The following is a 26,973-nucleotide window of genomic DNA, read 5'->3' on the forward strand; positions in this document are numbered from 1 at the left end:
TTTGGATTGTATCCTGGAAATTTTTAATATTGTAGGACTGAGTTTTGTTTAAATCATATTGAAAATGTTGATGTTTTTATTTTATCAGGCTCTCAACCCAGTTGAGTTCAACCTACAAGTTCAAATAGCCTTCTGTGAGATTGTGGTTTTAATGTCTATTCCACTTTTAAAATCTTTGCAATGCTATTGAAATTTGTTCCATGTGTGCGCCACCCAGTGATCAGTCTGGGATCTAGATGGGAGTCTATCTTGTAGTTCAGTTCTCAAAGTCTTTCTTTGGCTTGCTTCTTTGGGTCATAACCACATATGTGAAGCGTGTAGGTGAGCATAGAAGTTCATAAATCACTTTATGGGCTTGCCCTCCTGAGTGCCTCCCTCTCCACTATCTCCCCAGTACTATCTAGTTCCCTGCCACTCCCTTTTTCTGTCTTCCAGCCAACCAGCTGGACCCTTAACCTGCTCTACATGAATAGTTACTGCATCAGGGGATAAGTGATAAGAGGATGGAGAGGAAAAAAAACAACAATGAAGTTTTGCCTCAGTCGTTTAGAATCACAATTCCTCTGATCAAAGGGAGTTTTCTTCAGAGTTTTTGGCTTCTGTGGGCCCCCCTACTTCTACAGTGGCTTTTCATCATGGGATTTTTAGAGAAAATAAAGAGAACTGTAAAAGAAAGGAAAATGGAAGATTTTCACCATTCTCAGAGTATTAGGATACTTCTGTATTCCTTGGCCAGAACTAGAGGGCTTCTCCTGGATCTCTCTTTGTCTTACACTGGTATCTACTTTTGGGTTTCATGCTGCAGTGTAGACTGGTAGATAGGGCAATCATTTTTAAAAATATGGTAAATTTACTGTTCGTTCAGTGTTGTGTTGAAGTCTTTGTCACAACCCACCCACTGCTGTTAACTTTTCAGAGTACTCGAACAGCTGCATCTTGCATTCTGTCTTTTTTTAGTGGTTGTATTCAGAGGGAGATAGAGGAGGGAGTGTGCTTATTCCTTCTTAACTGGAACCAGAACCCCTTCTAGTTGCTTTTTTTAATTATCTGTTAAAAAACCCCAAACATATATATGTATATAAATACATATGCATATATATATGTGTGTGTGTGTGTGTGTGTGTGTGTATAGATTTCAGAGAAGAAGAAGGGGAGGAGAGAGAGAGAGATTGAAACATCAATGATGAGAGAGAATCATTGATCGGCTGCCTCCTGCACGCCCCCCACTGGGGTCCAAGCATGCAACCTGGGCATGTGCCCCCACCAGGAATAGAATGTGACCTCCTGACTCATAGGTGGATGCTTAACCACTGAGCATGCTGTCCAGGCCTCTAATTGCTTTTTGATACTAATTTATAGCTCATTAACAACGTATTCACAAGTTTAGTCCTTTGAAATTTGTTGTGTACTTGAAAACAACTGCAGTTGTTGGATACAGTATTCTAGATAAGTCATTAGGTCGAGTTCATTAATTGTGCTCTTCAATTATTTTTTGCTTATCTGTCAAGTAGCTGAGTGAGGGGTGTTAAATCTCAAGTTATGATTGTAGATTTGTTCTCTTTAATTCTATTTATTTTGCTTGTTAGGATTGTAGTTCTTGATGAATTGACCTCTTTATCATTATGAAGAGGCCCTCTTTATTCCTGTTAATATTTCTTGTTCAGAAGTGTACTTTGATGTTAATGTAGCCATTTCAGTTTTCTTATAACCTTTTATGATATCTTTTTCAAGCTTTTACTTTTATCTGTATATATTAATATATATAGTTGTGTCTTGCTTTTTAATTCAGTCTAACAATCTGTGTCCCAATGTTTGGGCTTGTACTGTCCAACAGAAATGTTAGCCACAGGTCCTAACCAAGTATATATTTTAAAATTTTCTTATGGCCCTAGCTGGTTTGGCTCAGTGGATAGTGATGTCAGCCTGCAGACTGAAGGGTCCCAGGTTTGACTCCAGTCAAGAGCACATGCCCGGGTTGTGGGCTTGATCCCCAGTAGGGGGCATACCGGAGGCAGCTGATCCGTGATTCTCTCTCATCATTGATGTTTTTATCTCTCTCCCTCTCCCTTCCTCTCTGAAATCAATAAAAATATATTTAAAATAAATAAAATTTTCTTATAATCACATTAAATAAAAGAAACTTGAAATTTTCATAGTGCTTTTTATTTAATTCAGTATAGTTTAAGTATCACTTAAACATGTAATCTATATAAAGTTATTGAGATATTAAGTCTGCAAAATCCGAAGTGATTTTACAGTTAAGCACATCTCAATCTGGACTAGCATGCTCAGTATCTACATGTGACTAGTGATCACTATATTAGAAAATGTAGGTTAGACCATTTATATTTAGATTGTTAACATTTAGTATGGTTAAGTTTAAATCTACCATTTTGTTTCCATTTGTCCCAACTGTTCTTTTCTGCTTTTGTTTGAAATTTTCCTGCCCTCTTTTAGATTATATTTTAGTATTCCATTTTGTCTTCTCGGTTGGCTTATGAAGTACCTTTGTTTTAGTGGCTGCTCTAAAGAGTACAATATGCACGTTAAAATATTTATTGAGGTGAAATTCACATAACATAAAATTAACAATTCTAATATGAACAATTTAGGCCCTGTGAGTTTGATCCTTGGTCAGGGCACATAAAAGAATCAACCAGGCCCTAACCGGTTTGGCTCAGTGGATAGAGCATCGGCCTGCGGGCTGAGGGGTCCCAGTTTCGATTCCGGTCAAGGGCATGTACCTTGGTTGCGAGCACATCCCCAGTAGGGGGTGTGCAGGAGGCAGCTGATCGATGTTTCTCTCTCATCGATGTTTCTAACTCTCTCTATCTCTCTCCCTTCCTCTATGTAAAAAATCGATAAAATATATTAAAAAAAAAAAGAATCAACCAGTGAGTGCATAAATAAGTGGAACAACAAATTGATGTTTCTCTCTCTCTCTCTCTCTCTTTCTCTCTTCCTCTTTCCCTCCCTCACCCCCTCTCTAAAAATCAATAATTTAAAAATTTTTTAAACAAAAAATAAAGTTGCTGAACCTTTAGCAATGTAAGAGGGTCCCATTTTCTCTACATCCTCACTACAACTTATTTTCTGTTTTTGTTAATGCTTTTTAAAGTGTAGCTTCAAATGCTTTTGAGACTGGATAGGACTTTAAAGATAAAGCTCCTTCCAGTATATCTGGATCTCCTGGCATGCTTCTCTCCTGAAATATCTAGATGACTCTGTGTTTTTGTTTTTGTTTCAATAGCTATCCTAGTGGGTGTGAAGGGCACCTCCTTGTGGCTTTGATTTTCATTACCCTCTTGACTAATAAAGTTGAGCACCCTTTTTATGTGCTTGTCCATTTGTGTGTCTTCTTTGGAGACATGTCTGTTCAATTCCTTTGCCTATTTGTTAATTGGATCATTGTATTGTTGAGTTGTAAAAGTTCTTCATATATTCTGGATATGCAGGTATATGATTTGCAAAACAATATGTATCTTTATTTTATTTATTTATTTTTAAAAATGTATTTTTTTCTTTGAGAGAGGAAGGGAGAGGTAGAGAGAGATAGAAACATCAATGATGAGAGAGAATCATTGATCGGCTGCCTCCTGCACGCCCCACACTGGGGATCAAGCCTGAAACCTGGGCATATGCTCTGACCAGGAATCAAACCGTAACCTCCTGGTTCATAGGTCAACACTCAACCACTGAGCCACACCAGCCAGGCAACAGTATGTATTTTTAACTTATTACCACAAACCTCCTTGAAATAATATTTTACTTCATATATATTGTATTTCCATTTCCTCCTTCTATCTCTGTGTTATTTTAATGTTTTGTTTCCAAATATATTTATTATGACTATTACTAGAGGCCAGTGTACAGATTCATGCTCGGGTGGAGTCCCTCAGCCTGGCCTGTGCCCTCTCGCAATCCAGAATCCCTCATGAGGAAGTTGGAGTGCCGGGATTTGGCCCAATCCCTTCAGGCCAACCTGCGTTGATCGGGCCAAAACCCCCCCGTACTCAGACATTCCCCCAGAGCAGTGGTTCTCAACCTTCTGGCCCTTTAAATACAGTTCCTCATATTGTGACCCAACCATAAAATTATTTTCGTTGCTACTTCATAACTATAATGTTGCTACTGTTATGAATCGTAATGTAAATATCTGATAAGCAGGATGGTCTTAGGCGACCCCTGTGAAAGGGTCGTTCAACCGCCAAAGGGGTCTCGACCCACAGGTTGAGAACCGCTGCCCCAGAGGGATGTAGCAGTGCTGTAGCGGCAGGCAGCCAGGGAGGAGCCTCAGCCAGGATGGGCGCAGCTCCACTGCTGCTCATCTTGGCCTGCTGCGCTTGCCTCCACCGCTCAGTAGAACTGCTGCGGAGGCGGGCGAGGCTCCCACCACCGCAGCTGCACTCGCCAGCCATGAGCCTGGCTTCTGACCACTCAACCAGGGAGCAGGTCCTGCATTGAGCATCTGCTCCCTGGTTGTCAGTGTGCATCAGAGCAACTGGTTGACCAGTCGGTCATTCCTGTTGTAATGGTCGCTTAGGCTTTTATATATATACTAGAGGCCCGGTGCACAAAAATTTGTGCACTCGGGGGGGGGTCCCTCAGACCGGCCTGTGCCCTCTCGCAGTCTGGGACGCCTCGGAGATAACGACCTGCTGGCTTAGGCCTGCTCCCGGGTGGCAGAGGGCAGGCCCAATCCCTAGGTGCAGCCCCTGGTCAGGCTCAGAGCAGGGCCGATTGGGGAGTTGGGGCACCACCGCCTGTCATGCACAGAGCAGGGCGGATTGGGAGGTTGCGATGCCACCCTCAGTCACGCTCAGGGTAGGGCCGATTGGGGAGTTGGGGCACCACCCCCTGTCACACACACAGCTGCAGGGCGATCAGGGAGTTGGGGAGCTCCCCCCTATCAGGTACAGAGCAGGGCCAATCAGGGGGTTGGGGCGCCTTCCCCTGTCAGGTACAGAGCAGGGCCGATAGGGAGGTTGTGGCCCCGCCCCCTGTCACACACAGAGCCGCAGGGCGATCAGGGGGTTTGGGCGCTGCCTCCTGTCACGCTGATCCTGGTGCCTGGAGGCCTCACGGCTCCGCTAATCCCAGTGCTGGGAGGCATATTACCCTTTTACTATATAGAATAGAGGCCTGGTGCATGGGTGGGGGCTGGCTGGTTTGCCTTGAAGGGTGTCCTGGTTCAGGGTGGGGGTCCCCACTGGGGTGCCTGGCCAGCCTGGATGAGGGGATGACGGCTGTTTGCAGCTGATCACACACGCTTCAGGGTGGGGGTCCCCTCCGGGGTGGCTGGCCAGCCTGGGTGAGGGGATGATGGCTGTTTGCAGCTGGTCACACACCCTTCAGGGTGGGTGTCCCCACTGGGGTGCCTGGCCAGTCTGGGTGAGGGGCTGAGGGCTGTTTTCAGGCTGGGACTGAAGCTCCCAACCGCTCCTTTTTTTCTTTTTCTTTTTTATTCTGGGCCACCTTTAGCTCTGGCTCCAGCTCTGAGGCCTCTGCTGCTGAAAGAAGGTATCTGGTTTGTTTAGGTTCTATAATCGAAACTCTGTATCAACTCCAGCTCTGAGATCCCAGCTCGCTGAAAGCTGGTTTCTGGGGTTTTGTTTAGCTTCTATATTTGTAACTATGTTTCAAACTGCAGGCTCAGAGGCCGGCAAGGCAGGCAGGGAATGTTGCAGTCCTCCGTCACTGAAGCAAGCAAGCCTCAAGTTAGTTTGAAGCTGCCTGGCTGCCGGTCGCCATCTTGGCTGGCAGTTAATTTGCATATCTCGCTGATTAGCCAATGGGAAGGGTAGTGGTCGTACGCCAATTGCCATGTTTCTCTTTTATTAGATAGGACTAGAGGCCCATTGCACAAAAATTTGTGCACTCGGGGTAAGGGGGGTTCCTCAGCCCGGCCTGTGCCCTCTCTCAGTCTGGGACCCCTTGGGAGATAACGACCTGATGGCTTAGGCCTGCTCCTGGGTGGCAGAGGGCAGGCCCAATCCCTAGGTGCAGCCCCTGGTCGGGCTCAGAGCAGGGCCAATTGGGGAGTTGGGGCGCCGCCCCCTGTCATGCACAGAGCAGGGCGGATTGGGAGGTTGCGATGCTACCCTCAGTCATGCTCAGGGTAGGGCCGATTGGGGGGTTGGGGCACCGCCCCCTGTCACACTCAAGGCAGGGTCGATGGGGAGGTTGCGGCGCCACCCCCTGTCATGCATAGAGCAGGGCCAATCCGGGGGTTGGGGCACTGCCCTCTATCACCCACAAAGCAGGGCCGATCAGGGGGTTGGGGCGCCGCCACTGTCACACTCAGGGCAGGGCCGATAGGGAGGTTATGGCTCTACCCCATCACACACAGAGCAGGGCCCGTGGGGGGTGTTGGGGCGCCGCACCCTCTCACACACAGAGCCGCAGGGTGGATAGGGAGGTTGTGGCCCCACCCCCTGTCACACACAGAGCTGCAGGGCAATCAGGGGGTTTGGGGGCTGCCCCCTGTCACGCTGATCCTGGTGCTGGGAGGCATATTACCCTTTTACTATATAGGATAGAGGCCTGGTGCACTGGTGGGGGCCAGCTAGTTTGCCCTGAAGGGTGTCCTGGATCAGGGTGGGGGTACCCACTGGGGTGCCTGGCCAGCCTGGGTGAAGGGATGATGACTGTTTTCAGGCTGGTGGGTGACTGAAGCTCCCAACTGCTCCTCTTTTTCTTTTTTTTCTTTTTTTATTCTGGGCCAGCTTTAGCTCTGGCTCCAGCTCTGAGGCCTCTGCTGCTGAAAGAAGGTATCTGGTTTGTTTAGATTCTATAATCGAAACACTGTATCAACTCCAGCTCTGAGATCCCGGGCAGCTGAGAGCTGGTTTCTGGGGTTTTGTTTAGCTTCTATATTTGTTACAATGTTTCAAACTGCAAGCTCAGTGGCCTGCAAGGCAGGCGGGGAACGTTGGAGTTCTCCATCACTGAAGCAAGCAAGCCTCATGTTAGCTTCCAGCTGCCTGGCTGCTGGCTGCCATCTTGGCTGGCAATTAATTTGAATATCGCTCTGATTAGCCAATGGGAAGGGTAGCAGTCGTACGCTAATTACCATGTTTCTCTTTTATTAGATAGGATAGACTAGAGGCCCGGTGCACGAAATTCATGCACTGGGGGTGGGGTTCCCTCAGCCCAGCCTGCCCCTCTCACAGTCCGGGAGCCCTCAGTGGATGTCCTACTGATGGCCACAGTCTGGCAGCAGAGGCTTGGAGCAGGCGTCCCGTGTGTGTGTGTGTGTGTGTGTGTGTGTGTGTCTGTCTGTCTGTCTGCTAGGGCCTGCCCCCAGCCGCGCCACGTAGGCTCGAAGCAGTTGCCGTGTGTGTGTGTGTGTGTGTGTGTGTGTGTGTGTGTGTGTTTGTTTGTGTGTGTGTGTGTCTCCCCACTGGGGGTCTGCCCCCAGCCACATTGGAGGCTCAGAGCAGGCACTGTGTGTGTGTGTGTATGTGTGTGTGTGTGTCTGCTCGGGGCCTGCCCCCAGCACACCATGGAGGCTTGGAGCAGGAGCCCCTTTGTGTTGATCTCTCAGGCTCCTGGCCTCCACTACATGTTTTACTCTCCCTTGAGCTATGGCCAGGATGGGAGTGCTGCTTGCAAGCCGGGCTTTCCTGCTCCTGGGTCGCCATGGCGACTGGGGAGCAGGCCCACCTTGGAGCTGCCCACAGGCCAGGCTTGCTCTCCTGCTCCCGGATCGCCATGGCGACCGGGGAGCAGGCCCAGCTGGGGGCTGCCCGCAGGTCGGGCTTTCCTGTTCCCGTATCAGGCCTAGCTTGGGGCTGCCCACAGGCCAGGCTTGCTTTCCTGCTCCCGGATCACCATGGCGACCGGGGAGCATGGAAAGTTTGGGGCTGCCAGCAGGCCAGGCTTGCTTTCCTGCTCCCGGATCCTCATGGCGACCGGGGAGAAGGCACAGCTGGAGGCTGCCCGCAGGCCGGGCTTGCTTTCCTGCTCCCAGATCAGGCGCAGCTGGGGCTGCCTACAGGCCTCACTTTTCTACTTACTGGTGGCCGGATCACCACAGCGACCCAGGGCCCAGCGGCACGTTCCTGCTCTCCAATAGTCATAGGGTCCCGGCTGGGGGCGGGGCTTAGCAGTGCGGGGCTTAGGTGGCATGGGGGTCCTGGCTGGGGGCTCAGGTGGCACACAGGGGTCCTGGCTGGGGGCGGGGCCTGCTGCCCAGGGCTGCACATGGGGCCTGGATGGCAGCTCACGCTGTCCCACCCTGCCTGTCGTATAGGATAGAGGCCTGGTGCACAGGTGGGGGCCGGCTGGTTTGCCCTGAAAGTGTCCCGGATCAGGGTGGGGGTCCCGCTTGGGTGCCTGGCCAGCCTGGATGACGGGCTGAAGGCTGTTTGCAGCTGGTCACACCCCCTTCAGGGTGGGGATCCCCACTGGGGTATCTGGCCAGTCTGGGTGAGGGCCTGACAGCCGTTTTCAGGCTGGAGGGCAACTTAAGCTCCCAGCCTCTCCTTTTTTTCTTTTTTTTTTTTTATTCTGGGATTTATTTACCTTCTATAGCTGTCACTGGAGCTGAGAGCCGGCTCCAGCTCTGAGGGCTGATAGCAGGTTTCTGGGTCTGTTTGGCTTCTATAATTGAAACTCCGTTGCCATCACAGCAGCTCTAAGCTCTGAGGCCGAAGCTGGCTGAAAGCAGGTTTCTAGGTTTGTTTGGCTTCTGTAATTGAAACTCTGTTGCCATAACTGTAGCTCTAAGCTCTGAGGCCGAAGCTGGCTGAAAGCATGTCTCTGGAGCTTGTTTAGCTTCTATAATTGCAACATAGTTGCTTAGAGTGCAGCTCAGAGGCTGGCAGCGGCAGGCCAGGAACATTGGCTTCCTCTGTCACTGGAGCAAGCAAGCCTCCTGTTTGCTTCAGCTGTGTGGCTGCCGGCCACCATCTTGGTTGGCAGTTAATTTGCATATCCTGCTGATTAGCCAATGGGAAGGGTGTTGGGGTTATGGTCAATTTGCATGTTTCTCTTTTATTAGATAGGATACTTTATTATTATTTTTGCCTATATTGTTTATTATTTTTATTTTTAAAATATTTTTATTGATTTCAGAGAGGAAGGGAGAGGAATAGAGAGATACAAACATCAATGATGAGAGAGAATCATTGATAGATTGCCTCCTGCACACCCCCTACTGGGGATTGAGCCCGCAACCCAGGCATGTGCCCTTGACTGGAATCAAACCTGGGACCTTGCAGTCCACAGGCCGATGCTTTATCCACTGAGCCAAACCGGCTAGGGTTATTTATTATTTTAAAAATAACATTTAAAAAGAGAATGATTTTTAAAATATTTACCCACATATTTATATTTCTGGTACTTTTAATATTTTTCTATAGATTGTATTATCATTTTCCAAATATATTTTATGCTTCCTCCAAAGCCCTGTCCCCTGATTTTTTTTTTTTTTTTGTAAATATATTTTATTGATTTTTTACAGAGAGGAAGGGAGAGAGATAGAGAGTCAGAAACATCGATGAGAGAGAAACATCGACCAGCCGCCTCCTGCACATCCCCCACCGGGGATGTGCCCGCAACCCAGGTACATGCCCTTGATCGGAATCGAACCTGGGACCTTTCAGTCCGCAGGCCGACGCTCTATCCACTGAGCCAAACCGGTTTCGGCTGTCCCCTGATTTTTTAAAGGGAATACCAATTATACATATGTTGGACCACTTGATTATTTCCTGTCGGTCACTGAAGCATTTTCAGTTTTTCCCCAGTCTTTTTTGTCTTAGTGCTTTATTTTGCATATTGTTATTTCTTCAAGTTCACTGATCTTTTTTTTCTACAGTGTTTAATCAACTGTTAATCCCACCTCAGAAAATTATTGCAGACTGTATATTTCTTTTCTGGAAGTTTTATTTCATTTATTTTTTTATATTCTGTGGTTCTCTTCATTATATATGCTATTCTAACAGATATTTTAATGTTTTGGTCTGCTAATTTCATTATCTCTGTCATTTATGGATCTGCTTCTATTGACTGATATTCCTTCTCATTATGGGTTACATTTTACTGTTTCTTATCTAGTAATTTTAGATTTAGACATTGTGAATGTTGCATTATTCAATATTTGTATTTTATTATCTTTTTAAAAGAATATTGTTTATTTCAGCCAGCAGTTAAGTTTCTTGCAGATCAACTTAATGCTTTACGCTTTACTAAGTAGGTTACTGTGTAACCTTTATACTAGTGTAGCATATCCATACCAGTGAAGTGTGAGCTTTCTGGGGTTCCTACTGAATATCCCAAGTGTTAAATTAGGCTTCTGCAATCTGGCTGGTCAGAACATAAAAGTTCCCCAGTTCTGTGTGGGTCCTAGGAGTTGTTGAGCTTATAGCTCCCTCATAGTTCTTACTGACCTTTCTTCCTGTTCACTAATTCTCACTTGATCTGTTTCTAAGCTATTCTTTTTTGTTGTTGTTATTGTTAATCCTCACCCGAGGATATTTTTCCCATTGATTTTTTAGAGAGAGTGGAAGGGAGGGGGGAGACACAGAGAGAGAAACATCAATGTGAAAGAAACACATCCATTAGTTGCTTCCTACACATATCCTGACTAGGGCTGGGGATTGAGCCTGCAACAGAGGTACGTGTCCTTGATTGAAATTGAACCTGTGACCCTTTAGTCTGTGGGTCAATGCTCTAACCACTGAGCAACCTGCGAGGGCTAAAAAAAATTTTTTTAACCTGGGCACCTTGTACTTGATGGGCTCTATACTCCAATTTTTGGCTCCTTAGCACCATGAAATTGCTGAAATATGCTTCAGACTTGATTTTTCAGCATCCAACTCTGCATGTAAAACCTGACTCAGCAAGTGCCTCAGGGGGAATTGTGTATAGAACGTCAGGATTTTGGCTTCTCAAGTTTTGGCTGCATTAGCCTTCAAATAGTTTTCTGTATTTTATATTTATCTTTTTCTGCATGAAATTTAGCCTGATAACAATTACTACTCTACCCTGGCTGGTGTGCTTCAGTTGGTTGAGTGTCTTCCCGTGCACCAAGAGGTCCCGGTTAGAGCACATGCCCAGGTTGCAGGCTCAATCTCCAGTAGGCAACTGCAGGAGGCAACTGATCAATGGTTCTTGCTCACTGATGTTTCTCTTCCTTCCTGTCTCTCTCTAAAATCAATAAACATTAAAAAAAACAATTACCACATCATAGTAAAAATGAAAACCCCAATATATTTTTCATTAATTTTTCATATTATTTTTAAATATTATCAAACTTACAGAGTAGTTGCAAGTAAAATGCGGTTAACATTTTCCCCATAAATCATTTGGAGTAGGCACTACATGAGATATTATCACTCCTAATTTCTTTGATGTGTGTTCAAACAGGAACATTCTCTTATACAACCCAATAAAACCATCAAAAATAAGAAAATTAATATTGATACATGACTGCCAACTAACCCATAGATTCCATTCAAATTTTTCTAGCAATCCCAATAAAGGTCCTTTATAGCAAAAGGACCTAGTGCAGAGGCACATGTTGCAGTTAGTTGTCATGTCTCTTTAGCCTCCTTCAGTCTGGGATAGTTCTTTTTTTTTTTTTTTTAATATATTTTATTGATTTTTTACAGAGAGGAAGGGAGAGATAGAGAGTTAGAAACATCGATGAGAGAGAAACATCGATCAGCTGCCTCCTACACATCCCCCAACGGGGAAGTGCCTGCAACCCAGGTACATGCCCTTGACCGCACTCGAACCTGGGACCTTTCAGTCTGCAGGCCGACACTCTATCCACTGAGCCAAACTGGTTTTGGCTGGGATAGTTCTTTAGTCTTTCCTTGACTTTCATGACTGACATTTTTAAGAATTACAGGCCAGTTATTTTGTAGATTGCATTTTAGTGTGGGTTTTTCTGATGTTTTCTTATGATTAGATGCAGGTTATGTATCTTTGGCAGTAGTATCACAGAGGTGATGCTGTATTTTTTGTATTGCATTCTGTTAGGTGACACATTATTTTAATTTGTTTCATTATTGGTGATGCTGATCACTTGACTAAGATGTCAGCCAGGCCCAGCTGGTGTGAATCAGTGGTTGAGTGTCGACCCATGAACCAGGAGGTGATAGATTGATTCCCGGTCAAGGCACATGCCTGGGTTGGGGACTCAATTCCCAGTGGGAAGTGTGCAGGAGGCAGCCAATCAATGATTCTCTCTCATCATTGATGTTTCTATCTCTCTCTCTCCTTCTCCCTTCCTTCTTCTGAAATCAATAAAAATATATCTGGAAAAAAAAATGCCAGCCAGGTTTTTCCACTATAAAGTTACTGTTTTCTCCTTTGTAATACATATTATGTGGGGAGATATTTTCACACTATTCAGGTATCATATTCCTTATCAAACTTAACTTTCAGTTTATTCTTTATACCATTAATGGAGTGATGGATATCTACTTTATCCAGTGGTTTATTGTATTATCTTTTTCTGCATACCAAAATACCACAAATTTAGTGGCTTAAAATAACATACAGCACACATTATTATCTTACAGTTTCTTTAGGTCAGGAGTCTGGGCATGCCTAACCTGGGTCCTCTTTTTCAAGGTCTCTTACAAGGCTGTAATCAGGGTGTTGGCTAGGGCTGAGGTCTCATTTGAAGGCTTGATTGGGGCAAGTTCACTTCCAAGTTTACGTTGTTTTTGGCAGAATTCCTTTTTCTCAAGGGCTGTTATACTGAGAGCCCTCAATTCCTAGCTAGCAGTCAGCTGAAGGCCACCCTCAGTTCCTTGCCACATGGACCTCTCCCATATGACTGCTTGCTTCATAAAATATGCAAGACAAGAAGGCAATAGAATCTGTTAGCAAAATAAAAGTTACAATTTTATGTAACCTAGAAGCACTGGGGCAGGATTACACAAGGATTATAAATACCAGGAAGTGGGGCATGTTAGAGTTTGCCTGCCACAATTATAATCTATAGAGGCCTAGTGCATGAAATTTGGGCACGGGTAGAGTCCCTAGGCCTGGCTGGTGATCAGAGCCGATCAGGGCCTTCTGCCTGCTGGCCAGGGCCTCCTTTCCCTGGCTGCCGGCTGGGGCCTTCCTTCGTTCCGCGCCACCCCCTGGTGGTCAGCACACGTCATAGCGAGCGATAGAACTCCTGGTCTCCTGGTCAAACCCCTGCAGGGACATTTTGCATGTTAGCCTTTTATATATATAATTACCATTATTTATTTTGATTTTCCATCTGTCCCAGATTTAGCCTGTGAGAGCCTTTCATGTTGGCCATGTCTCCATTACTCTGAATACCACAAGAAGGTATTCTAAGTGTAACTTACATTTTCCCTGCCCAAGCCTTGGAATCAGCCATTGTTCTAAGGAACTCTGGTACTCTTGTTAGTGGAGAGTGATTTTGAATCATTAAATGTACTCATTGCTATTATGGTGTTCCTTTTACAGGGTCTTCTCAACGATAGAGATGTTTGTATGTATGTGTGTACACCATTTACCTAGATTTCTGTCTATATTTATACAGTAAGCTTTGAGTTCACAGCAATATCTTCAGTTTTAGTTTAGCAGCGTAGTATTCATTCTAGTTTTCTTTCTGTTTTTATAACTCTTCTCTGATTATGATAAACCTTGCTCTCATTATCCTTAGTGTTTGATCTGCCCCCTTATTTAATCCTATATAACTCATCTCCTGTTGCTGACACAGCTCCCTTTGTTTGTTTGTTTGTTTGTTTGTTTGTTTTTGTTTGTTAGTCCTCACCATTGATTTTTAGAGAGTGGAAGGGATGAGGGAGAAACAGAGAGACATCAATTGGTTGCCTTCTGCACTCACCCCAACCGGGTCTGGGGATTAAACCTGCAATCCAGTTATGTTTGATGCCCTTGACCGGGAATCGAACCCGAGACCCTTCAATGTGCTGGCCAGTGCCCTAACCACCGATCCACACTGGCCAGGGCCATGTCTAACTTTTTAAGTGTCATTTTTATGTGTCACTATCCTAGGTTATCAGAATATCTAACTTTGAATCCCATTTTTATCACATGCTAGCTACCCATCAACTTTTAGTAATTTATTTAACCTCTCTGTATCTTATTTACCTTGGTAGATTGTTTGACAGATGAGTAAGATGGTGACTTGTGAAAGTTTTATCCAATATACACACTTTCCAGTCTACTAAGATCAGTCACAGTAAAGTAACCAGTGTTACTTTATCCATTTGCCACTGTTCCAAAAACCAAAAAATACTTTATTTCTTCTGTGGTATGTAGCTCTCACTGATCTCTTACCTTTCAGCACACATTTATTGAGCATCTACTATGGCCAGATACTGGAGATTTTTAAAAAGGTAAGCTATGACTCATCTCTGAGGAATATATTCTGGCAGAGGAAGCAAACACATGTAATTGTATACAGTAACAAGTCTTAAAATAACAGCTTGTGTCTGAACTTTTTAAAAAATTAAAAATGTTAACTAAACTTTTATAACACCTTTTATCTAACACAGTTTAATACGTTTCCTTGTAGTTATTATTTGTGTTAGTTAATTTATCTCCTTAAAATAGAGTGTAAACTACTTGAGAACAGGTCTTTGTAGTGGTGAATCTATGGATTTCGAGAGACTAACACATTGGGGTCTTATTTCTGCCATTGACATTTAGTCACTGTAATTTCTCTGATTTTGAGTTTACTTTCTCATTAAAGTGAAGATTTTAAAAAATATGTATTTTATTGATTTTTTTACAGAGAGAAAGGGAGAAGGATAGAGAGTTAGAAATATTGATGAGAGAGAATATTGATCAGCTGCCTCCTGCACACCTTCTACTGGGGATGTGTCCACAACCAAGGTACATGCCCTTGACCGGAATCGAACCTGGAACCTTTTAGTCCGCAGGTCGACGCTCTATCCACTGAGCCAAACCAGTTAGGCTAAAGTGAAGATTTTAATAACTCTTTGACGGGGTTGTAATGATTAAGTGAAATAATGTATTTAAAGATTCTAGCACAATATCTGGCGAACACTTTTTGCCTGATCAATTTTGGTTCTGTCTTCGTACTCTATCTGTGTCCATTCTGGTAATGAACAGTAAATTTTATTGATGAAGGGTGGTGGAGGGAGGTAGAAGAGGGTAAAGGACAAGGAGACTTGACTTTGGGTGGTGAACACATGATACAATATACAGATAATGTATTAGAGAATTGTACACCTGAAACCTGTTTTTATTAACCAATGTCACCCCAATAAATTAAATACAATTTTTTGAAAAAGAAAATAAATTTGATCGATGGATTTATTGATTCCATGGTCTGTAGTTCATAATGCCTTTCCAGAACAGTTTGAACTGTAAATGGCATTCTTGGAACCCTGCTGTTGGTAACCCCTCTGATGACACTTGACTTTTTTTTCTTTTGTACTTGAAGTTTTTAGATCCTTGATTTTAATTGTACCACAACCTGTGCAATAAGGTGCAGCTATGATTATCCTCTATGACAGGTGGGAGTTTCATTTTTAAAGTGAGTGAACTAAATTGGAATTCTTAAGAGGCAATTATTGAATTTGTATAGGTAAAGTCTGAATGTATTATATGGCTTATGGAATACTGTAGTCCTCTTGGCCTGAATTTTTTAGTTGATATAGTAGTGAAAAGGGAATTCTTCTGTTCCATGGCTTAAGGATACATAAACTCTCACTGCAGCAATCTTTTTATTGTTGATTATTATAGCTTCTATTACTCCTAAAAGTTGACCAACAGGGACCTGAATTTAGGAGATTTTGTCATTCAGCTTTCATATAGTAAATGCTGAGGCCAGCCCTTTGCCTGCAGGGCCCTTTATCAGTGAAGAGGAACTGTGCCTTCTCTCCAGGCAGCCAAGTAGAGGGAGGAGTCAAGTTTTTTAGTGTTCTCTGTGAAAATGAATTCCTGCTGTTGAACCTGATGGGCACTAGATACTACATTCTCCTTGAAGCACTGGAAGACCTTTGTCACAATATTTCATTCTCTTTTTCTCATTCTTTCAAGTAGTAGAAAACAAGGTTCAGCATTTCAAAAATGCGGTGTATACTTTTTAAAAGGTGGTAAACTCATTCAGTTGGGTAACATATGTCAGTTGTAAGACATTATTATTTTCTTCAACTTTCTTTGATTTTGCAAAAGAGAGTTAATTGGGATGAAGTTAAGTGGAATATGAGCTGAAGAAGCTAGTGTGTGCTGTGTATGGCTGGATTTGTGTAGGATGGGGGGTGCATGTATGATCCAAACTTTGTGGTAACTTTTGAGATTGCATAGGAGAAACATTTAAGGAATTCACAAGTCCTTTAACAGTTAATAGAAGTTAAATATTTAAACATGAGAACGTAGTTGCTGGATTGCAGCTTAGTTTAGAACCTGCTTTTTTTTTAATTAAAAAATTTTTTTTAGGTTTATAAAACCTCAGGAATTTAAATATAATTTGCAAGGAGAAGTAAACTTTTCCAGCCCAAATTTTAAGTTGAAAACTGTGTATACTTTCTGGGCATTTTAAAGGGGATTATTTATTAAAATTGAAGGACAGAGTGGTTAATCCTCGCCCGAGGATATTTTTCCATTGATTTTTAGGGAGAGTGGAAGAGAGAGGGAAAGACAGAGAAACATCTATGTGAGAGAAACACATTGATTGGTTGCCTCCTGCAGGTGCCCTGACCAGAGCCCAGGCCAGGGAGGAACCTGCAACCGAGGTATGTGCCTTTGACCAGAATCGAACTGGGACCCTTTGGTCTGCAGGCCAACGGTCTGTCCACTGAGCCAAACCAGCTAGGGCTGTTATACATCTTTATCAGAAATTAACCAATTAGGATGGCTCTGAAATACAGGGTGGGGCAAATGTAGGTTTACAGTTATTCGTATGGAAAACAATACAATCTATACTAATAAAAGCCTAGGTGGCCCTCACACATGACATCATCACAAGATGGCCACCATAAGATGGCCGTACATACAGCGGAGGTGGGGCCCGGTAGCCGCTCCATGTGGTGAGGCCTTGGGGTCCCACAACTCCATGTGATGTGGATAAGGCCAGTCCCAGCGTCTCCGCTGCCTTGCGTGGAGGAGGTGGGTCCCGGTGGAGGAGGCGGGTTGCAGCAGGGGAGGGCAGTGGGGGCAATCAGTCTGGCGGGGAGAGCAGTTGGGGGTGATCGGGCCAGCAGGGGAGGGCAGTTGGGGGCGACCGGGCCGGCAGGGGAGGGAAGTTGGGGGTGACCGGGCCTGCAGGGGAGGGCAGTTGGGGGCAATCAGGCCTGCAGGGGAGGGCATTTGGGGGCGATCGGGCCAGCAGGGGAGTGGTTAGGGCGTGATCAGGCTGGCAGGCAGAAGCGGTTAGGGGCAATCAAGCAGGCAGACAGACAGGCGAGCAGTTAGGAGCCAGCAGTCCCGGATTGTGAGAGGGATCCCAGATTGCAGAGGGTGCAGGCCCGGCTGAGGGACAACTCCCCCAGCCCCAATTTCATGCACCGGGCCACTAGTAAATAATACAAGAATAAACTATGTTTCTCGTACTCACAACTATAAACCTATGTTTGCCCCACCTTGTATATAAAATACATAGGAATAGTAACCACAGTGGCAACCCTTTTCACTCAGTTACTTATTAACCAAATTTCCTTTGATTTTCTTTTCTGTAGAAAATGCTCCTACATGTGAAGATAGAAGGAAAAAAGATGTAGAAGTTATACCCTATTCCATTAATTTTGTAATTATATTTTTTCCTCAATGTTTTAAAGTAGCATTTACCAGTAGGGGTAAGATTAATTGTTACAATACAAACCAATTTGAAAATTGGTTATGAAATTGAGCTATAATATATAAAATCTTATGGTAATGTGTAGATCTGACTATATTCAAGTGCAGTTTTTATATCCACACCAGTTGTCTTGTAATAATCAGGAATGTATCCTCTGTGTGGTATTTACAAGTTAATGCTATTTTAGAAATCACACTAGTATATCTAGTGGCTTTCCTGGGTATATGTGGCTCATTATTAATTATAACTTTAATTTGAAATTTTAGTTCAAGGGGATGGGATAAGCCCTTTCAAATTCTTAGTAAGGAGTTTTGATGGAAGCTAGAGATGACTGAATGAGGGAGAATATTAGGATGAGTTACAGCAAGGAAAGTCAGATGATAATTAAGCAAGTACATACTACAAAAATAACACAGGATCTAATATAAAATGAAGGAGACAAACATTTAAAAGAGGAATGCCTTAAAAACTTATAAAGGAACTTTCACAAATACAAGTAAATATGCATATTTTAATAAAAAAGAGAAGCTCATGCAGGTGGCTTCAGTATGGCTAGAAGTGTTTGAGCCATCTTCCTCTTGAGAAGGGAATGGGGAGGAGTGACAGGTTACCTTCCAGTGCCTACTTCATTATTTTCTTTTTCTTTTTTTGTATTTTATTCTCCCTTTTTGTATACTCTTCTCCCTCTTCCACTTTTCTCAAATTCAGTCTCTCCTTCAGAATGAGACTTTATTCTATCTAGCACACACAGAAGTAATTGCTTAATAAAGTGTATATTGTCTCTCATTAACAACGAGAGAAACTTACAACAAATTTCTTTTACATTAACAAATCCTATCTAATAAAAGAGAAACATGGTAATTAGCCATACCTCCGTTACCCTTCCCATTGGCTAATCAGGGCGATATGCAAATTAACTGCCAGCCAAGATGGCGGCCTGGAGCCAGGCAGCTTGAAGCGAACATGAGGCTTGCTTGCTTCTGTGATGGAGGACTCCAACGTTCCCCACCTGCCGCTGTTGGCCTCTGAGCTTGCAGTTTGAAACATTGTTACAAATATAGAAGCTAAACAAAACCCCAGAAACCGGCTTTCAGCCAGCCAGGATCTCAGAGCTGGAGTTGAAACAGTGTTTAGATTATAGAACCCAAACAAACCAGATACCTGCTTTCAGCAGCGGAGGACTAAGAGCTGGAGCCAAGCCTCAGAGCTAAAGCTGGCCCAGAAGAAAAAAGAAAAAAGAAAAAAAAGGAGCAGTTGGGAGCTTCAGTCACCCGCCAGCCTGAAAACAGCCCTCAGCCCCTCACCCAGACTGGCCAGGCACCCCAGTGGGGACCCCCACCCTGAAGGGTGTGTGACCAGCTGCAAACAGCCATCATCCCTTCACCCAGGCTGGCCAGGCACCCCAGTGGGGACCCCCACCCTGATCCAGAACACCCTTCAGGGCAAACCAGCCGGCCCCCACCCGTGCACCAGGCCTCTATCCTATATAGTAAAAGGGGAATATGCCTCCCAGCACCAGGATCAGCATGACAGGGGGCAGCGCCCAAAACCCCTGATCGCCCTGCGGCTCTGTGTGTGACAGGGTGCGGCGCCACAACCCCCCGCACCCCCCCACAGGCCCTGCTCTGTGTGTGACGGGGTAGAGCCATAACCTCCCCATCGGCCCTGCCCTGAGTGTGACAGGGTGCGGCGCCCCAACCCCCTGATCGGCCCTGCTCTGTGTGTGACAGGGGGCAGCGCCCCAACCCCCTGATTGGCCCTGCTTTGTGCGTGACAGGGGGTGGCGCTGCAAGCTCCCCATCGACCCTGCCTTGAGTGTGACAGGGGGCGGTGCCCCAACCGCCCAATCGGCCCTACCCTGAGCGTGACTGAGGGTGGCATCTCAACCTCGCAATCCACCCTGCTCTGTGCATGACAGGGGGCAGCGCCCCAACTCCCCAATCGGCCCTGCTCTGAGCCCGACCAGGGGCTGCACCTAGGGATTGGGCCTGCCCTCTGCCACCCGGGAGCAGGCCTAAGCCAGCAGGTCGTTACCTCCCAAGGGGTCCCAGACTGCGAGAGGGCACAGACTGGGCTAAGGGCAAATTTTTGTGCACCAGGCCTCTAGTTTAAATATAAAAGAATTTAAGGTTGAGAGAGTGTCACTTGAATGTAAAGGATTTTTGTCTCTCTCGTTCATTGTTCTATCCTTCTACCTAGAACAGTGCTGAGTATAAGGAAGATGCTCAATAAATCTTGTTGAATAAATGACTGAAACATTACTTAGAAATATTTAATTTTATTTACTCACAAAAGTTACTTTAGTGAAGAACTTAATGCTTCCCAGTCAGAGGTAAGGGGATTTGAAAAAATGTCAAGGTAGTTAATTAGCTAGAGTGCTAGGCCAATTGGAAGGACAGAGAAGGTGAATTAATACCTAGGCAGTGGGGAAAGGTCAGATTAATAGAGTGCTTGGATTTCATACAATAGATACAGGGAGGCTTTATGAATTATTGACCAGAGTGACATAATAACAAAGTGAATACAGTTATTTTATTTAGGTGCTGTTTGTAAAATGGATTGTAGCTTGAGGTAAAGAAACATTGGAAACAGTGAACAATGTTAGGAGATTGTTGTAGGACAGTGATCGTGAACCTATGACACGCGTGTCAGAGGTGACACAAACTCATTTTTTTGGTTGATTTTTCTTTGTTAAGTGGCATTTGAATATATAATATAAATATCAGAAATATAAGTCTTTGTTTTACTATGGTTGCAAATATCAAAAAATTTCTATATGTGACACGGCACAGAGTTAAGTTAGGGTTTTTCAAAATGCTGTCACGCTAAGCTCAAAAGGTTCGCCATCACTGTTGAAGGAGTTCAAAGCATTTTAGCTGTTTTGGTTAGTATGTTATCTGCTGATACCTTTAGCAGATACCCTTCTTTAAAGTGTGATGTCTCCACTTTATGACCTATGGCTGGATGGAGTCAGGAGGAAGAGTTCTACACTGAGAAGCAATAGGGTAGGATTCTAGTTCCTACTTCTCTACTTTCTAAATTCATGATCATGGATAAATACTTGGACATCAATCATCTAAATTATAAAACGAGGAAGTAATGATCTGAAAGACCACATTATTTTTTGGTGTCCTTACTATTGTTATGTCAGTTATAGATTGTGTGAATAATGAATACTCTATTTTGTTTTCTAATATTAATTCTTGAAACTAGAGTATTTTAAGAAGAGAAAAGCCCCATAATGATATTTAATATTTCCAAACTTATAAAGGCTAGTATTATGTGCATCGACTGCTATATTTTAAAATATGTATTCCTGTTTTTATATGTGCTATTATTGGGTATTTAAATTTTTTAGGATTACTAGACTGTAATAGTACCCAAGTTGACGAACAAAACTTCAGCCTGGGATACTTTTAAAGAAAATTGAAGAATATTAAACTTCTAAAACATAATGTGTTTTGTAAAACTATAGGAGCAATAACATTGTTTCATTAATATTACTAGAAATCATAATTTCTCCCTTATTTTGATACTAAATACACTATATGTATATTTATTTTCACACATACATTTTTGCTTAGAAGGTTTTAATACCAGCAGCATTGGGGTTCTCTCTCTCTCTTTTTTTTTTTTCTTTTCTGTCTTTCTTTCTCCTTTCTTTGCTGCTGTATTCCCTTCTGTTTGGGTTGTTTCTTGCCCTCCCTCCCCCCATCCCAACCCCCTTTAATCTATCTGGAAAGATGAAGAGGCAACTGCTATGGCAACTATGCATTTTGGTTAATGAATAGCAGACTAACAAGATACATAAAATATATGCAAATTGTACAGAGTTGCTGTCAAAGCTGGAGGATAATACTTTTTCTTCTAAAAGTAAAACACTTTAATTTTCCTTCGTATTTTGTTTTATAATTTACCATTCTTAATATTGAAATGCTAACATGAACTATTTCTTTTTTTGCTTAGTCTGCACAAGATTTCACCCTGTGATGAATTTATGGGGATGAGTTGAGATGTATAGAGGAAAAGAATTGATTAATTAGGTTAAGAATTGGATTTCCTTTACACTCATACAGAGAAGAACAGAGACAAAAAGTTTTACTAAATATTTTGGTTTTGACCTATAACCTTTCTCCCCTTGCTTTTTGGCAATTAGTGCTCCTTTTGAGTCTCTCTGTGGGATTAGAACTAATAAGTAGTATTTTCTTGAAGATGTTTCTATCATAAAGGGCAGCTACAACTGGAATATTGCATTCAGCCAAGCCTTGAAAATTCCTGTAATCTGTACCATCCTGTCTCATACTGTCCCATCTCATAGTTGTCCTCTCTCTGCAGTGCTCTATGCCCAGGTCTCTGTGGCTGGGCTGCTCCAGCCTGGCGGACAGCATGCCTTCGCTGCGATGCCTGTATAACCCAGGGACTGGCGCACTCACAGCTTTCCAGGTACTTTCTCTGTCTCTGTGGGTTATTTGCGGGCTTCAGTGTGTGTGTCTAATTCATGAGTGTGTCCCTCCTTCTTTTCCATGCTTTACTTATGTTCACCTTTTCTCCTTCATATTGTCTTTATTTCACATCACTCGGTACTCTTTAATGATTAATTTCTAATGTAGATCCAGATTGATTCACTCTTAAGACATTTTTATTATCATGATTGGTTTGTCAAAGTTGACATAGCACAACTTTTCACTATTGGTTTTCATATCTAGCAGGAGTATGATAGTGAATTTTAAAGTAATCTCAACAAATAGCATTTGATATGTAATGTTTGCTCTGGACCTACATAAAGATAAGTAATGTAATTAATCACTTATAGCCAGTTGCTCAAATACCTTCTTATGTTTTTCTTATGATTACCAAAAATATAAAGTGCTCTGTCTGAGTGTCTTCTGGTTACTATACTACTATAAATTATATGTATACACCTTTTTTTTTTGGTAAGAACTGTGTCTATATCTTAACAGGTCTTGTTTCAAGGTAGAAAGGCCTTTAAGACCTTTGAGTACAGAATTCAGCTTGAGACAGTCAAACTGATCTTGCATGGACCAACAGATTCTAGTTCTCTTCAGCCTTTCTTAGAGGCCATTAAGGCATTTCTAGGATGTGAGAGAAAACTGTAGAGAAAGAGAATGGGAAAATTTGTAGAGGAAAATAGAAGAGCTTGGTGCCCCATTGTTTACAGATTAACGTACCATATTTGGCGGTTTTCTTGGCAGAAGTGTTATCTATCCACCTTAGGTATTTGGAATTTGTGTTTAGCATTTGATACATAACCAATTAGTGTTTTTATTTGTTTTTAATCTATGTAGCTTATATTTTATGTAGAAGAATTTCAAAGATATGCTCAAGTAAGCATCAGAATGCTTATAACTAAGTCTTAGTTAAAAGAGGGGAACTTAAGTATTCCACACTCCTGAACAGTGGTAACAGTTGCTAGTCTTTAATGATACTATTTTAGTGATGATAATGCTATATAGTATTTCTAATTGTCCTTTGCAAAATATAATATTAAAGTTCCTTTGCTTGTCTTATGAGATACAATATAGTAAAGTATATAGACTTTAAAATTAGTTAAATCAGGGCTTGCCTACTGTCTCTCACTAGTGGTATGGTCCTGAGCAAGTCATTTAATCCTCATGTTCCTCATCTGTAAATGAAGACTATATATAGTAAGGACATGCAATAAATGGTTGCTGTTTTTATCATCTTCATCTTCATCATCATTAGCATTATTGCTGTGTTACAGAATATTGATAACCTGAGAATATCAATTGTTTCAAATATCTTATATTTTTTACATTGTATTATATTGATAAAGTTCCTGCTCTCAAGAAACTTTATTTTATTGGTTTTTAATCTTTTTTTGGGGGGAGGGGTGCTTTGCAATGAGTTTAACCAAACTGCAAGAATAGTTCCTAAAAGGCTGCCCTCACTTGAGACACCAGTTTCAGGGAGCCCCCACGACCACCCTCAGGTTTGACAATTCACCAGAAAACACTCACGGAACTCACTGAAAGCTATTATATTTACGTTTTATTACAGGAAGAAGATACAGGTTAAAATTAGCCAAAAGAGGAAATATATAGGCAAAATCTGGAGGGCTCCAAATGTAGAACTTTCTGTCATCCTCTCCCCATGGAGTTGTGGATGGCATTACTGCTTTCAGGCCACAGTATGTGACAATACATAGGATGTTGTCAACCAGGGAAATTCACCCAAGCCTTTGGTGTTCAGAGTTTTTATTCGGACTCAATTACAAACTGCCCACATACTGACCTTTAGTCTTTAGCCCCTCCTGTCAATCATACTAATGCTTTTAGTCTCCATTTCCTCGTAGGATTGGAACTGCTAAAGTGTGGCACAAAGCCCCCATCATGAATCACATATGTCCAATGGCCAAAGGCCCCAGGCAAGAAAAAACACTTCTTTTAGGTAAGAAGTTCCCTGGCCTAGATACCACCTTCCAGTAGCCAAGGTCAAAGGCCAGAACTCTCTTTGGATAAGGGTAATTTTCCACTACACATAGGTTAGGGACTACTTTGACGACCTGATGATAACTATTGGAAAAATACTGCAACACATAGGCAAAATTTTATTTAGTAGTTTTGTATATAGGATTATATTTATACTAAAGGCCCGGTGCATGAATTTGTGCACCAGTGGGGTCCCTCGGCCTGGCGTGCGGGGATCAGGTCGAAACCGGCTCTCCAACATCCCCCGAGGGGTCCTGGATTGCGAGAGGGGGCAGGCCAGGCCGAGAGACCCCACTGGTGCATGATCAGGGCGGGGGAGGGACGTGGGAGGTTGGCCAGCTGGGGAGGGACCGTGGGAGGGCTCCAGGGTATGTCCAGCCCATCTCGCTCAGTCCCAATTGGCCAGACCCCAGCAGCAAGCTAACCTACCAGTCATAGCATCTGCCCCCTGGTGGTCAGTGCGCATCATTGCAACTGGTTGACCGGTCGACTGTCTGCACCCTGGTGGCCAGTTCACGTCATAGCGAGAGATTGAGTGGTCTTAGCATATTATTAGCATACTACGCTTTGATTGGTTTAACGGATGACCGGACACTTAGCATATTAGGCTTTTATTATATAAGATTTTACTATGAGAGAGCTATTAAATCACATAATTCTAAAACTAATCTCCCAAACTGATAAATCTATGAAGGAAATGTGCAGGGAGCCATAAGAATAAGAATATATAAAAGAGGAACCTGATTTAACCTGAGGGTGGGGTTAAAGATGTTCAGGTAATCAGTGTTCGAGAAAGAATTAATTAGGGAAAGGGGACAAGGGGGAAACATTTCAGGCCTAAGAAAGAAGCAGTGGAAAGGCCCTGAGAACTGATGGAAGTTGGTATATTTAAAGACAGTTGAAAAAAGACTGTTGTATCAGAGAATGAGGAGAATGGAGAATCTTGATCATGCAGGATTAGGCTTGATGCTAAGAAGAGTAGTGAGTTGTTGAAAGGATTTAAACAGTTTGGCCTACAGGCCTTTAGATGCATTGCTTGCTATAGTAAAGCTAAGCAACTGAAGAGAGAGATGGTGGCAGTTTTGTTTGGTCACAGGATACCTTTGCATTCTTAAAATTATTGAGGACCCCAAAGTGCTTTTGTTTATGTTGGCTATATCTATCGATAGCTACTATGCTCAAAATTACAACTGAGAAAAAAAATTAAATATTAATTTATTAATTTATTTAAAATAGCTATAATAAACCCATTATATATTCATGCAAATAAAATATTTTTATAAAAAATAACTTTTTAAAACTAAGATGCATTGTATTACAATGCTATTTATAAATCTCTTTAATGTCTAGGTTAATAAAAGATAGCTGGATTCTCATTTCTGCTTCTGTATTCAGTCTGTTGTGATGTAGTGTCTTGGTTGAAATATATGAAGAATATCCAGCCTCACACAGAAGGGAGAGGTATTTTAATATAATACCTTTTCAGGTAGTTGTAATTGCTAAATGATTAGTTGCGGTATAAAATCTGAAATTGTCTGACTGAATTTGTATTCTGTTATATTAATGAATTGTTCTCAGTCTGCTCAACAAATCATGCTGGAACAATTGGTCAGGTAAGTGCAAAATAATGACCCTCAACTGTTACACTATACCATATACAAGAATTAGCTCTAACCAGATCATAGACCTAAATATGAGCTAAGATTATAAAACTAACAGAAGAAAATGAGAGAGGAGGGAAAAATCATTGTGGCTTTGGGTTAGGCAAAAGATTTTTTCGCCGTAACCGGTTTGGCTCAGTGGATAGAGCGTCGACCTGCGGACTGAAAGGTCCCAGGTTCGATTCCGGTCAAGGGCATGTACCTTGGTTGCAGGCACATCCCCAGTAGGGAGTGTGCAGGAGGCAGCTGCTCGATGTTTATCTCTCTTTGATGTTTCTAACTCTCTATCCTTTTCCCTTCCTCTCTGTAAAAAATCAATAAAATATATTTAAAAAAAAAAGATTTTTTTCAATAAAACACAAAAAACATGAGCCTTATAGAAATCAATGGTAAATTGAATTTATCACAGTTTAAAACTTCTGCTTTTCAAAAGACACTGTTTAGAAGTCAAACAGGTAAGGCACTGACTGGGAGAAAACATTTGTAAAACACATTTCTGATAAAAGACTTGTATTCAGAATATGTATATAAAGAACTCTTACAACACAGTAGTAAGATAAACTACCCAATAAAATAATGGGCAATTAATGGGCAAAAAAATTTTGAGTGGATACATTACCAAAAAGATATACAAATGGCAAATAAGCATATGAAAAGATGCTTAATATTTTTAGTCATCAGAGAAATGCAAATTAAAACCACAGTGAGACTCTACTATGTTGCCACCCGATACCTCTTCCAACCCTGGGATGTTGGGATGGGAATTCAGTAGACCCTAGATAGTTAATACATTCCTAGTGTAATAGTGAGAAATGTTGTGCTAGAAAATGCCTTGAAAGCAGAATTCTTGCACTTATCCATTGACCCCCACTGTACTCTGAAAAGTACTTTTTAGTAGTTTGGATTCAATAAATTCTGATGATTTTAACTATATTAGATAAGTGGTAAAGATAATGTATGCAATTAAAAATTATACAAGTTAACATCATCTGTCTTGGAACCAAGATACCAAGAAAAAGTTGGTCTAAAGCAATCTTGAATCTAAGAATTCTGAACAAATTCACTGTCACTGTCAGGG

At 42.7% G+C, this 26,973-nt stretch overlaps 1 protein-coding gene across 2 annotated transcripts in view; it reads left to right on the forward strand.

The window, feature by feature from the left end:
• BTRC (beta-transducin repeat containing E3 ubiquitin protein ligase) overlaps positions 1–26,973 on the forward strand; it is a 173,254-nt gene that overhangs the window by 38,710 nt on the left and 107,571 nt on the right. For both annotated transcript variants that reach the window (XM_081104786.1, XM_081104787.1), the window contains exon 2: positions 22,100–22,207. In XM_081104786.1, coding sequence (XP_080960912.1) covers positions 22,100–22,207 — 108 coding nt within the window. The remainder of the gene's footprint in view (positions 1–22,099; positions 22,208–26,973) is intronic.

This window comes from Myotis nattereri (assembly GCF_964212035.1).
Source record: "Myotis nattereri genome assembly, chromosome: 13".
Taxonomy (NCBI): domain Eukaryota; kingdom Metazoa; phylum Chordata; class Mammalia; order Chiroptera; family Vespertilionidae; genus Myotis; species Myotis nattereri.